Source organism: Acipenser ruthenus, chromosome 33, assembly GCF_902713425.1.
Source record: "Acipenser ruthenus chromosome 33, fAciRut3.2 maternal haplotype, whole genome shotgun sequence".
NCBI lineage: Eukaryota > Metazoa > Chordata > Actinopteri > Acipenseriformes > Acipenseridae > Acipenser > Acipenser ruthenus.
Window position 1 is genome coordinate 12,558,841 of NC_081221.1, and position 14,840 is coordinate 12,573,680.

A 14,840-nucleotide genomic window follows, 5' to 3' on the forward strand; every position below is an offset into this window, starting at 1 on the left:
TGGTCCCCAAATATGATCCACTTCCTTCCAATGCGGAATGGCTGTGTGTGACGTCTTCTCTTCATTTTACCCTCAGAAATAGGTTTCTGGCTCAGGACTGCCAAGGGCAACACTACACTGAATATTGTACCAGTCTCGGCAGAGTCACCACTCAGGAAAATAAAGCTTTGTGTGAAACAGAGAACAATTGCTCCACCCAGTCATTCAGCATTGTTAGTAACTGAATCAGATTTAGGGTACCACTGAACCTGTGAGACGGATTGCTCATTAGAATGCGCAGCGTATTTTTTAAAGAGGAGACAACTAGCTACTCGGGAATACCAGGATATTTAGTGAGCAAGCAGTCTGTGTGAATTTATCCAGCAACAAACTCCCCATCCCCAGCTGTACTGCTTTCCTAGAAAAAGGAGAACATTTCGGGGGACCGTCCTACTTGTGAGATGTCGTGCTCATTAAAACATTCACGATACCAAGATATTTAGTAAGTAAAGGGTCTGAGTGAGGAAAAGTGGGCAATACGACCCCCAGCCCCCGTCTTGCTGTCAATCATTTGCTGCCATCATTTGTGCTGGTCCTGTATATCTCAGGGGTTCTATCCTGGATCAATAAACACATCTGAAATGTGATCTCAGGTACTGGGAAGGGACCAGTGCTCCCACTCCCTGCTTCACTGGCAGGGATATGCTTGCTCATTACTGTCCTACAACTTTTGATATTCTCTACTATATAAAGGGCATTACTCAGACATGTGAGCAAATGGACCGTGAGGTAATGTGTGGTGCCAATTTGAAGCTGCTAAAGGACCTGACAGCTTCCTAACCCCCACCCCCTCTTTTAATCATGAAGAGTAAGATCACAGACAGAACAAACACAGAAATGACAGCAGAACCTCAGAGTTACAAACACCTTGGGAATGGAGGCTGTCCGGAAGTCTGAGATGTCCCTAACTCTGAAAATGAGTTTTCAATGGTTTTAATAAATGTGTGCACCTGCTATCTACAGCCTCAATCTGGTGAATAATACAAGGATACAGCACAGTGAAGCAATACTCATAGTGTTATAGTTCTAAAGTCTTTGAAACAGTACTAGAAATGGGAAAGGCTACATTTAAGTTACCATTGAAATCGTAACTGAACAAAAACAGACTTAAACGTCCTGGAAAACCTGGCTTAACGTAGTGCTTGTTTTTAAACAAGACATTCCCGCAGCTTGCTCAGCCATTCAGCCTCCTTTGGCTTAAATAAAAACCCTGTACTTTTTCTTTAAAGAAGAACAGCAACGTAACCCCAGTTCAAAGCAGCGATGGCGATGTTTATTAATATTCCACATGGTCTGATGAGATAAGCATTAAAGGTACATCACAGCTGCCACAAGGATGAGAGAAGACAGCTAGCAAACCTTAGCAAGCACAAGTGTTTGTTCAAAGTGAAATAAATGAACACAGGCCTATACAATCTAATCAAATGAGTTTGAATGTGGAAGTATTGCTTTACTCCCCAATCCAGCAGAGCGGTCAAGTTTTACACACAGCAGCCTGTCTCAGAGCAGGTGCAAAAGGAAGTGAGGCTCGGGACCTGAATTCAACTGCTTACCTAACCCCCTCCCCTACTCCCTTCCTGCTACACGCGCATGCATTCAAGGGCTTGCAGTCATGAAGCAGAGCCCCTGGGGCCTCTTTCATGACGCATCTCTGTGCTGGTGAGCGATCTCCTGCTGTAAAGGCTCTCGTTAACAATGTGGATGAACACTGCAATGAGGAGGACTGGCTTCTCTTCTTTGAGGCTGGGATCACACCACCTGCAGGAGCTCAGCTTGGGACTGGTGTGGACTATTAGCAGTGGCAGTGAAATGGTTCACATCGAATTAAGAATGTCAGGTGGTTGCTTGTTAGTGGCTCGCTGTGTTTATTGTTCTCATCAGAGTTGGTATGATTCATTGAAGGGCTGCAGTAAATCAATGTTAGTCAAGTCCTTGGTTCATCTTGTTGTTGAAGCTCTCTTGTATCCCTGGTGGCTGGGTGAGACGTGTCCTATCAGTGGATCCGGACAGTGGCGTACTCTGTATTGTCCACAGCACTGACCCCTGACCGGACTGGGGGTCCTCCCGGCTGTCTCGTGTGATCGATTACAGCGTAGGTAAGCAAGTCTGAGCTCTGTGTGGAAGACAAATTGATAAGGTCCCATCATGCTCATTAATAAGAGAGCACATTAATAAGACAGCATCATACAGCCAGTTCAACACAGCTTGAAATGAGAGATACGCAATACTATAGACCGGCCACAAGGGGGACTGGTTTCCATGGCAATCCATTATTCTGCCTTTAAAGTATGATGTCACCTGTATTGCTGACATTAATGTTGTAGTACAAGTATTGTCCACCAGGAGGGGCTCTGCCTCAAATTTCAGTTAACAGTTGAACAGCTTCACTTTTATTAAGTTAGCTAACATTGTGAAATGGGCGTGTTCAATTAAAATGATTTGTTTTTATTTCTCCAAACAGTAATTCCAAACTAATAAAAAGCTTTTCTTTAATATCTGCTATTCATTAAATACCACAATAAAGAATTATGTTGGTTTGTATATCCCATTATTATCTCATATTTGTATTACATTCAAAGACACAACCTGCACAAACAGGTTTCCTCAGTACAGTTTCAATACATACATCAGAAACAGAAAACATTATCTCTGCACCAGAAAACTGTTCAGAAATATTGTAACCCCTCCTCTCAAGCTTCCCATCTTTAGGACTGTATTCCAGCAAGTTAAGAGAGTGCCCCCTGGTACAATCACAGCTTCCTGTGCTTTCCACATGCATTTCCAGAGCTTAGCCATGTTTCAGGATGCTTCACCATGTTATTCCTGTCATTTACTATGCTTGCTTGTATTTTACTGTCCCATGCTTTCACAGTGTTTTACTACACTGTGCTGTGCACAGACCCTGCTATACCACAGTACATTCTAGAAGGGTCCGTGTGGTTTAACATTCCCAAATGTTCTCATGTTTTTCTGTGCTATTTACATGGCAAACATCTCAAAGTCATTGCATTCTATAGCAAGTCCTACTCCCTACAGTAAACAGGAAGACTGTCCATGAAAGCGTGTCATGTACCTACCGCATTGTGATCTCCAGCATTCTGGTTATTCCCATTAGCATTCGCTGAAAATGGAAAGGAAAACAAAACAAGAGTCAATAATCTTTACAAGCAGGGGGAGGTGTTGTGGAAATAGAGTCCAGTTAGACAAGAGCCAAGAGACCAAGGGCAGGGTTTGAACTGCTTTAAACTGCCCCCTACAGGTGAGACTGTGCCTTTACAAGCAGGGTGGAGGAGGTGTTGTCTCAATAGAGTCCAGTTAGACCGGAGCTGAGAGATCCAGGGCAGGGTTTAAACAGCTCCCATTGTAGGTTGTGGTAAAACAAATGAAAAGCTTAATCTGTTACCTGCTCTCCTTTTGTACTTTAAAATGACAAAGACTGTAGCACCTATGATGCTGATGACAGCAGAGACGGCTACTACAGAGAGGATAGCGGGAGTTGCTGATGGTCTAGTTGTCTCAGTTGCTGATGGTCTAGTTGTCGGGGTTGCTGATGGTCTAGTTGTCGGGGTTGCTGATGGTCTAGTTGTCTGGGTTGTGGTCGTTGTTGTTCTTGAAGTAGTTGAATCTCTCTTTGGAGGTCCTGTAAGCACAATTCAATTTACATACAAATGATGCCTTAATATCTGACACAGCAGCCAGTACCTTCTACACAATTGACCACCACCAAAGACAAAGGGCCCAATTCACGTCCCAGTGGTAAAACTGGAGTGAAGACTGGAGGTGTGTTATTATCACTCCTCAAACTTCACTCCTTGCTCCCGCTGTAATTCACCAACGTCCTCATGGCACTTTTTTCTGTGCTCTCATGAATTGTTACTTGCTGTTAATACCACCTTTTATATCATGATAGTGAGACTCTTAACTTATTATCTCCTAATAAATTGCCCCACGCTCCCTCCAGCACAGCTGGCTGGAGGCACATCAGGATAATGTAGCTTGTATTAAAATGCCTTTGCTTTAACTAACAATGGCTCAACAAGGGAGCACATTTTAACATTCATGTTCCAACAGAAGTTTATTACATGAGTGACTTGTAAAAAAAATGGTTTTCTTTCAAGTTGTATTTCTGTTACTTTCAAGCAACAGTCGTGTGAAATGTATTATTAGATGCTGTGTATGATTGGTGGATAACCATAGTACATGATGAGGCACAGAGAAACAACCCCTGATTAAGTTAAAGTGATTACAATTTCACACGACAAGTAATACTTTTTCAGTCGTATTACTGTACCTGTATATTAAAACAGGGAGTGGGTGAAACCGGACCAGGACAAACCTGGCCGGACAGGACACTAAAACAATGAGAAGCGTCTTGAAAACTACACCACATTATTACTGCGTCACTAATTCAAGCACACACACTGAGCTGTGTGGGTTACATCATTTGCTGAAGGGTATCAGCACTGATATTAAGACAGAAATGGTACCAACACCAACAAAAACATTCTGTGAATCAGACCCAAAGTCAGTTATCTACAGGTAATGGCCGCTGCAAAGGGTACTAATGCTGTTCTAGACATTGTGTGTATTTAAATGTGTTTTAAGCTGTTTGAAATGTATGTCGCTGTTTAAAAGCGAGTTTCAGGATTCTAAAGCCCCAGTCGCTTTAGACGTTTAGCTTTTAAAAGTCCCATTAGCTTAATTTACATCTGGGATAATGACTGAACTCGCTGTGCTTAGAAACTGATTGACTGAGAAGATCTGTGAGCTTTACAATATGGGATAATGAAGGGACTTTGAACACACAGCTTCAATGGTAAACACAAGGGATTGGTGTTGGCAGCCCTTCTCAGGTTCTGTATTCTAGTTTGCTTTTGTTATGAATGTGTGGATGTTATTTCAAATTATACTGCATGTTATGATTTTTCCAGAAACCCCTGTGTAATTTAATCCACAGTGAATACATTACACAAAACAACCAGTTAAAAGATATCAAAAATCTAAACCCAAGCAGTCAGTAAGTTGTCAGTAAGGACTGCAGCTGAAATCTGCCTAGCAGAGGTCCAAATGCCAGTGGAGCAGAAGAACATTTTGTTCAGCAAGAAAAAAACAAAACAAGAGAGCTGTAACGTAACTGACCAGCAGGAAAATGACCCTTAAACAAACCCCATTGTCTGTGTGTGTGCTGAAAACAAGGCAGGGTGTTCATGTAGTCACACACAGGACCTTGAGTGGTTTCAGCAGTTCAGCACATATTCTTAATTTTAACACAAGCACTCACCAACCAGAACATGTTTATTATATTTACCTTGAACTGTCATTTTAACATTCCTGTGAGTGACATATATCCCATTGATCCACACTGTACACGTGTAATCCCGAGTGTCCTCCAGTGTGAGCTCAGAGATTAGCAGAGAGCCGTTTCCAGAGGAGACTTCATCAGACAGCTTCACTCGGCCGCTCCACTGCACAGGGATGAATACTGAAGGTGTGTTTGAGTCGATTAATAGAATGTGATCCCCCTGATCTGAATAAGCATACCATCTGACTTCTACATGCTGCCCAGGGGTGGGGGTGTAAGAACAGGGCAGCACTGCTCTCCCCCCAGCTGAGCCAGAGACAGCAACACGGTCTAGTGGAGGACAATCTGCTATAAGAGACAATAAACTCAATGGAGTAAACTCCTTCATTCTTCAGAACCTTAATACAAAAGAGCCCTACATCAATAATGTAAACAGTGGTGGTATTCTGATCCGAATTAACCAGACCACTGTATATATGAGCAGGAACATATACATTGTAAAGAACCAGCCCCTGTATAGCTTGTGGTATAAAAATGTGTTTTTGGTCCAAAGCTGTTTGGGGGGAAAGTCACTAAACAGCAAAGTGGCACTGCTCTGAGAGAATCACTTACCTGCTGTGAGGTGAGCGCTGTTTAAGATCAGTAGCAGTGCCAGAGCTTGCTCAGTGCTCAGAGACATTCTCTAAATGAATATTTCCTGTACTGTTAGTTTGATCAGAATGATCTATATGTATTTTTACACACCTGGACAGCAGGTTTCTAGTCACTGCTGTAGCTAACTGCCTTTTTCAACAGTTGGTTGTCTCACTTATGCTTTTGGTTTTGGTTCCTTCTGCTTCCCTGCAAATGTATATTGGGTTAATCACAACAACATTTCCTTCATGTAGCAATCGCAGTTCTAAAAGACTCCCACGGCTCTCCAGACTCTCATGATTTAGCTTTTATCTTTCAGTCAGTTCTAAGCATCCATGGACTGACCTTCTTGTCATTTATATTGAACAGCACTTTTCACCTGGTCTCTGTTTTATTTGTTGTCAGTGTAAGAACATGTGCCACTCATAACTCAAACAAAAACACTGGAGTAACAAAACCTCTCAGACTTGCTTACCAATAATAATAATAATAATAATAATAATAATAATAATAATAATAATAATAATAATAATAATAATAATAATAATAATGCATGTGCATTTCACCCTTTATACTCTTGTGAGTGTATGCAGAAGGAGCTGCTATGGGAAAGGGAGGACGCACACACAGGTTGCCAACTTCCCATTTTTTCAAAACCGGACCGGAATAAATGGTGCAATCTGAGGCATTTCAGTTTGTTTTCTTCATTTCCTTTCCTTTATGGCCCCCAGCAATTGATTGAGGCAACTGCTGATAGTACTACTGCCACTGGACTTGTGTCACGCAACACTACAGAAACTAAACGACATTTCAACATCGTCAAACATTGTCTTTTTTTCCAATATAACGATGCAAAAATTACATTGAAAGAAAAACATGTATCTAACACAGTGATTCTATTTGTTTAATTGAAAACCTCACATAATATAAAAACGCATATGTGTGTGTATATATATATATATATATATATATATATATATATATATATATATATATATATATATATATATATATATATATATAACGTGGCGCCCCCTCTCAAGGGCTATTGTTTTTGACTGCACCCCCCTTAATTATACCGGGAGTAAGGAGAGCTCCAAATTGAAATATCTTCCATATATATTGTGACCCCCTGCTTGAGTCCCTTGCAACCAAATAAAGAATAAAGGAAAAAAATGTGCATAAGGTGTCATTTATTTAAATACAACCATGCAGATTAGAGAATGAAAAAGAAATGCATGCTTTTTAATGCAGGTATCTTCTTTGCCACCAGCAGTTATTATATGCTACAGTGGGTTCAAATCTAAAGAAAACAAGAATGGGCTGATGAAGCACAATGAAGTCAGGACAGCCTCTCTCATATGCCAGCAGCACCTGGAGAGGAAAGAGCTCAAAAAGAAACAAATACAAAATAAGTGTCTCAATACAAATAACCAAAATACAACCAGACAGGAATTAATAAACCAAGTGCCAGCAAATCATAATGTGCTCAAAACCAAATCAAAAATAACTGCAACACCGCACACAAACACCAGGGGGCAGTGTGATCTGGGGAGGCTGAAAACAGAACTCCAAACACAATATATACTCATCATTACAAGTCTATTTGTAACCCAAAGGGCTGCACTCAGACAGCGTGCGGAGATAGCTGCGCAGAGTCGGGAAGAGTCTGTTGGAGCAATCATGGAGCAGAGGAAATAGCTGGATACACCATGACAAATATATATATACATGAATAAAGCTTATATACAGATGTATTTGAGTCTAACATGGTTGAGTGCTCTACTAGTTGTTACCAAGAGGAAAGGGTGTGTGTCATGTGACTTGTGGCGTGTCATGTGACTTATAGAACACGTCCTGCCGGAAAGTGAGTGAGTGAGTGCGCTGCCATGACAACCGAGCGACTGCTTGGATGTATGAGAATAAAATGAGTTTACCTTACATGTAGTCGCCTATATATACATGAACCATTGCAACTGTGCCAGAGTAAAATAATAAACTATTATGGCTGATCCTATAGGGTTTTTCACTTTCCTCAGAATGATCCCGCAATATTAATAACTGTAACACACATACCATTTTGAAATATTTCTTTTATCTGTTAATATAAGTACCTAGCCATTGCCCTCTATATAAACTTAAGGGAATTCCAATATACACATTGCTGCTTCTTCAACTCTGATGTTTAATCCGAGTCGAATGTTGTGAAACTTCATTAACAGCAAACTGTGTCCGATTATACTGCTGTATTGCTCTTGATAATATCCACTAGGGGGCAGCAGTGCTTTTAGTTGAAGTCCAGTTCCATGTTAATAAACTGTCATTAGATATGCAATAGGGACTGTAACCACAGGAAAAAGACAACAGTAGTGGCTGAATATCTTCACAATGTGAACTTATCAGTCCTGTAGGGCCTCCTTAGACAGAGAGGCCACAGAACAGCTCCACCGTGAACAGGAATATAGTCTGACACCCCACATTATGTAGGTGCTGGAAGTCTAAAAAAAGGAATTTCATACCTTCTGTAGCACGCAGGCTCTCTAATGAGGCTGAGGATTGTACAGAGAAATGCCAAGACACAGGACACAGCTAAATATTTTATTATTCATAAGCAAAAAAGGAAAAGCAATAACACATTTCAATGTGCAATTAACATTTAGTAATTCACTGTTTTTAATTTGAAAGACCAAGTAGAAGCTTTTACTCTAATGCATTTTATACATAATATTCCTAAAAAGAATTTAGAACTGTATGTAACAATGATCTATAGTAAACAGCAACAACGACTTTATTAACAAATAAAACAACAGCAATCAGTGATGAATAGAACCCGAAATATATCAAAATGCTAAAACGCTCTTATTAAAATGATATAGAAATGAAGAGATGCAGGCACAGGCAGGATGCAGCGGGTTACAGTAACAGCAATACTCTTTCACAATGGACTATACTGGCATAGGAAACCAGCAGCAGCAACACACAGGAATAATTGAACTTCCGCTTAACTCACAACACTCACTAAATACAGGTACATGCAATCCAATTAGAATCCAGTTATCAAAGCGGTTTCATGCAGTACGATCTCCTCTGTGCTGCTGCATTCCCCTGCTGGGTTGGGCATGGGCTGGTTTCCTGGGTTGCTGATGGTCTAGTTGTCTGGGTTGCTGATGGTCAAGTTGTTGGTGTTGTGGTCGTTGTTTTTGAAGTAGTTGAATCTCGCTTTGGAGGTTCTGTAAGCACAATTCAATTTATATACAAATGATGCCTTAATATCTGACACAGCAGCCAGTACCTTCTACACAATTGACCACCGCCAAAGACAAAGGGCCCAATTCACATCCCAGTGGTAAAACAGGAGTGGACTGGAAGTGTGTTATTATCACTCCTCAAACTTTACTCCTTGCTTCCGCTGTAATTCACCAATGTCCTAATGGCGTTTTTTCCATGTCATTTGATCTGCACTCATGAATAATTACTTAGCGTTAATACCACCCTTTATACCATGATAGTGTGACTCTTACCTCTTACAGACAGGACACTAAAACAATGAGAAGCGTCTTGAAAACTACACCACATTATTACTGTGTCACTAATTCAAGCACACACACTGAGCTGTGTGGGTTACATCATTTGCTGAAGGGTATCAGCACTGATATTAAGACAGAAATGGTACCAACGCCAACAAAAACATTCTGTGAATCGGACCCAAAGTCAGTTATCTACAGGTAATGGCCGCTGCAAAGGGTACTAATGCTGTTCTAGACATTGTGTGTATTTAAATGTGTTTTAAGCTGTTTGAAATGTATGTCGCTGTTTAAAAGCGAGTTTCAGGATTCTAAAGCCCGAGTCACTTTAGACGTTTAGCTTTTAAAAGTCCCATTAGCTTAATTTACATCTGGGATAATGACTGAACTCGCTGTGCTTAGAAACTGATTGACTGAGAAGATCTGTGAGCTTTACAATATGGGATAATGAAGGGACTTTGAACACACAGCTTCAATGGTAAACACAAGGGTTTGGTGTTGGCAGCCCTTCTCAGGTTCTGTATTCTAGTTTGCTTTTGTTATGAATGTGTGGATGTGATTTGAAATTATACTGCATGTTATGATTCTACCAGAAACCCCTGTGTGTTAATCCACAGGGAATACATTACACAAAACAACCAATCAAAAGAAATCAAAAATCTAAACCCAAGCAGTCAGTAAGTTGTCAGTAAGGACTGCAGCTGAAATCTGCCTAGCACAGGTCCAAATGCCAGTGGAGCAGAAGAACATTTTGTTCAGCAAGAAAAAAACAAAACAAGAGAGCTGTAACGTAACTGACCAGCAGGAAAATGACCCTTAAACAAACCCCATTGTGTGTGTGTGCTGAAAACAAGGCAGGGTGTTCATGTAGTCACACACAGGACCTTGAGTGGTTTCAGCAGTTCAGCACATATTCTTAATTTTAACACAAGTACTCACCAACCAGAACATGTTTATTATATTTACCTTGAACTGTCAGTTTAACAGCCCTGTGAGTGACACATTCCTTGTTGATCCCCACTATACACGTGTAATCCTGAGTGTCCTCCAGTGTGAGCTCAGAGATTAGCAGAGAGGCGTTTCCAGAGGAGACTTCATCAGACAGCTTCACTCGACCGCTCCACTGTGCAGGGATGGGTGCTGAGGGGGTCTTTGAATTGTAGATTAATAGAACACATTCTCCCTGATATTGATATGCATACCATGTGACTGCTACATCCTGCCCAGGGGTGGGGGTGTAAGAACAGGGCAGCACTGCTCTCCCCCCAACTGAGCCAGAGACATCAACATGGTCTAGAGGAGGGCAATCTGCTATAAGAGAGAGAAGAGACAATAAACTCAATGGAATAAACACCTACATTCTTCTGTTGATGATATTTCGGTTGTTCGCTTGTATTTTTTATGTTTCAGATCTTTCAAAGACAACGCTATAGATGAAAGGTTGCTGCTGCTTCCTGGTCCCTAATCACTTCCTGTGTTGTTTTCCAACCTGCTCCAATGGTCTAGAAGCAATCTGACCATGTGACCTGCAGCAAAGGTACCAGGATGCAGTAGTCAAAGGGCTAAGCACAATAAAGGGTGTGAAAATGGACTGAAGAATTGGTCAGCACTTCTAGAAGTAACAACATGAGTAAGAAGAACAGAGATGCTCAGGTTGTTCATGAGGTATGATGTGGGGTGTGATGCAGCATGTGGAGCAGCTCTTGTAAGACTTGTACTTATTATTATCAGCTTCATTCAGTATTGGGAAGCTAAGATACACTAGTATTGTTATCTCTCTAGCTTTCAATCACACAATCAACAATACATTGTACGAAACGTTTCCTCTGCACCCACTGCCACCAAGTACTGTATTGTATTGTAAACATCTGGGTAAATGAGGGCCAGTATATTGAAAGCAAGGGCTTGCACACAGGTGTGTCTCATGCGTTAATTAAGCAAATAACATCCCAGCATGCTTAGGGTCATGTATAAAAATGCTGGACAGGCCTGGTTGCCTATAATTATGGCTAGCATGGCTGCAAGAGGAGACCTCCGTGACTTTGAAAGAGGGGTGATTGTTGGGGCGCGTTTGGCAGGAGCTTCAGTGACCAAGACAGCTCAACTTGCTGATGTTTCACGAGCAACGGTGTCTAAGGTGATGTCTGCATGGAACTCCGAGGGAAAGACATCATCAGCAAAGGGCAACAGCAGGGGGAAGCGCATACTCCAGGATCGTGATATCCGTGCATTAATTCCAAGTGCAAGGCAAAACAGACGAGCAACTGCAGATCAATTGACTGCAAATTTCAACCTGGGGAGCGAGCAGCCAGTTTCATCAAAAACGGTCATTCGAGAACACCACAGAGCGGGATACCATAGAGGCCCAACGCCCTATTAAGTGACTTTACATTGGGGTTTCCATTTTTTTGTCCACTACCTGTATATGGACTACATTAATGTTTTAGGTGGGGAATACATTCGTTTGTTTTGAAGGGCTAATCTATCATAATCTTGTTTATGTATTTTTATATTGTAATCACATAATAACCGAGATTTGTATTCATGTTGAAATTGTATTACAGCATAAGGAACAGCGTGTTATTGAAAACAATTTAAATGGATAAGTGACTGATTCAAATGACAAAATTAAACATGACTGATGACAATAAAGGTAAAACTCACCCAGGTTCAGAGAAATGAAATAAACGTGGCCATCTTCCACAAGAGCAACACTGGACTCGGGTTCAAGCGCTGTGACAGCCGCAGGATCAAGCCTGGTGCTCCCGCAAGAGCGCTCAGCACCATTGAAAACACATAGAGCTGCATTTACCCAGCAGGCAAGCACACCTTTCCACCAAAGTGGGAACATGAGTGTGCTGCAATTGCGAGTGAAGGCGCACAAAGCTGTATGTGTAGAATCTGTCTGAAAGTCCTCCCTAATAAAAGTTACAATTGAAATCACACAAACCATCCAGAATACAAGGACGTGAACCTGCAGAGCCACACAGAAACAAATACCAGATCTGAAAGCCAGTTTGAGTTTCAACAAAGCACAACTGAGATTTTTAAGATGATGTAAACAACAAAGACTAGGCAAACGTCATTAGTTAACAGTGGCCAGCTCTTTACAGTGGATCAGATGTGCTGTACACCTAACACAGTGCAGTCACGTGATTACACACTGATATAAATTGATGCTTTAAAACACATATTTGGCAATATATCAGCATGAAGGGCTGTAAGCAGCAAAAAAACTCAATTTAAACATAAGACAGTGAAAAGGTTACCGTTCCAAGCTAAAAAATGTTTTCTTTGTGAACCAACGTTATCTTTCGCCAGTCAAATCGTAGAGTGCCTGAATAAAGTTTTATAGATACACGAAAAGATGTTTTATCTTCTGTTGCTTCTTCTTCAGCAGCCGCAGCTATCCCAGATATAATAGATTTGGTTACAATGTTTCGCGTCAGGAGTTTAAGCATGATTTAACTGCACAGCAGATTCCCCAGTTGGATGATGAGCTGATAATATCTCTTTAGCCAATGAAGCAGGCACGGTGACGTCACCATAATGATAAACAGTAATGCCGCGGGAGATTACATGCTGTGAGATCAGGACTTCACTAACACTGAGCATGGGAGCTGCTGTTTCCCATTACAACTGTACACAATTAAAGGCGCGATCACCAATTCCACACACAACACCTGCAAAATATATCAAATACAAACATGCTGAGTTCATTGCAGTCATCAGCTGCATAGATGAACCATTCAGCAGAATGAGGCAACAAACAAGTGAGTACAGACTCAACACACCTGGCTGTAAGATTGCACACAATTTAAGATTGCACACTGTTACTGGTACACCTGGTGTTGGAAACACTGGTACTGGAGATGAAAAGGTTGAAAACCACTGGTCAAGATGGACCCTGCATAATAACTGAAGGCTCTGTACAAAACATCTTAGAAATGTCTTCATGGAGAAAGAACAACATGAATAAACAGACAGATTTTGTCTTTTGCTGCCAGTATCACATTGCTCTCATATTTCAAACCTGAAGTATCTATTTCTGAAACGTCTGCTCCAAAATGATTTGTACCCATAAGGAACATGACAAAGAATACAATCTACATACTGTTATAAATATCTCCGCTTTCTGCATTAGAATTGTTAGTTTGCAAGCTGTGAATTATAGTAGAAGTTAAAACTTACAAGAGACTAAGTCAAGTAGACAGGTGTTTTGGCTAGTGCCATCATTACTGTACCTGACTCAGTTGTTCTTTCAATGCTAAAATGTAATTAAATGCTGCCTTTTGCAATTACAAATCCATTTCACCTAAGAGAAGTGTTTGTTGCAGTTTAAAATATTGTGGAGTCTTCCCTGACATTTCACATATTTTACACTGTTAGATGTACTGTTAGATCCATAATCGTCTTACAAACAACATGTTAGTGTAAAATGCTGCTCCCTGTATAGTTTGTACTATAACAGTGTTTGTGTTTGTCCAAAGCTGTTAGTGCTCTGTAGGGAAATCCCTAAACAGCAATGTGCCCCCTACTTTAGTAGAGGTTGTGAAGCACTGCTCTGAGAGAATCACTTACCTGCTGTGAGGTGAGCGCTGTTTAAGATCAGTAGCAGTGCCAGAGCTTGCTCAGTGCTCAGAGCCATTCTCCTCTCCTCTCTCTCTCAGTTTCAGCACAAAGTCCAGCACTCGGGTTAAACTCTATTTGTGTTTGATGCTCTCAGCTCTGTGACTGCACTAAATGCATATTTCCTGTACTGTTAGTTTTATCAGAATGATCTATCTGTGTATTTTTACACACCTGCATAGCGTACTGACCACCTCCTGTTCTCAGTGTTGTCTGTGGTTTCAGTAGGACACAAACAGCATGGGTTTCAAAATTGATGGAAGTATTAAAAATCTACATTTAATCTAAGTCTTTAATTTGCTTTGGTTTAGTTCTGGACTGTTTTAGAAAGTAAGTTTTCCAAGAAGAATTAGTTATTTAACAAATTACTTCTTTCTTTTTGAGAATCCCTGGATGTTTATTTATTTCCAGATCAATACCATGAACAAACCCTATACAGTCAGCACTCACATATCCCACCCTATAACATTTTGCCTTCAGTGATGGTTAAACGCGTGTGACGCATATCTCATTACTGTATTTCATTTTGGACCATTCCAACCCTTGTCTGTTTTTCAGGGAATACAATGTCAAAAATACACAGCTGAAAGGACTGTGTTTTAAAATAAGTGGGCTTCCATTTAGATGTACTGTAGGTGGTTTTGTTGGTACAGTACTATATTTTCAACAGAAGTAGTATTTTAATTCAGAGCGATATGATTCTAAAAATATCC

The 14,840-nt window shown here is 40.8% G+C and overlaps 1 protein-coding gene across 1 annotated transcript; it reads right to left on the minus strand.

Annotated features, from left to right (window-relative positions):
• Positions 1 to 1,290: 1,290 nt before the first annotated feature.
• Positions 1,291 to 14,146, minus strand: LOC131696847 (uncharacterized). The gene is made up of 5 exons (XM_059006588.1): positions 14,080 to 14,146; positions 10,465 to 10,809; positions 3,443 to 3,679; positions 3,117 to 3,160; positions 1,291 to 2,152 (listed from the first exon to the last, which is right to left on the minus strand). Exons 1-5 carry the CDS (start codon positions 14,144 to 14,146, stop codon positions 2,033 to 2,035), a joined length of 813 nt encoding a protein of 270 aa, XP_058862571.1. The 3' UTR covers positions 1,291 to 2,032.
• Positions 14,147 to 14,840: the final 694 nt, after the last annotated feature.

Coding starts and splice junctions, on each gene's coding strand:
- LOC131696847 (XM_059006588.1), bottom strand. CDS start 14,146: ATGGCTCTGAGCACTGAGCAAGCTCTGGCACTGCTACTGATCTTAAAC. Junction 10,810..14,079: donor CAGCGCTCACCTCACAGCAG/GTAAGTGATTCT, acceptor TCTCTCTTATAG/CAGATTGCCCTCCTCTAGAC. Junction 2,153..3,116: donor ATGCTGGAGATCACAATGCG/GTAGGTACATGA, acceptor TCTTCCACACAG/AGCTCAGACTTGCTTACCTA.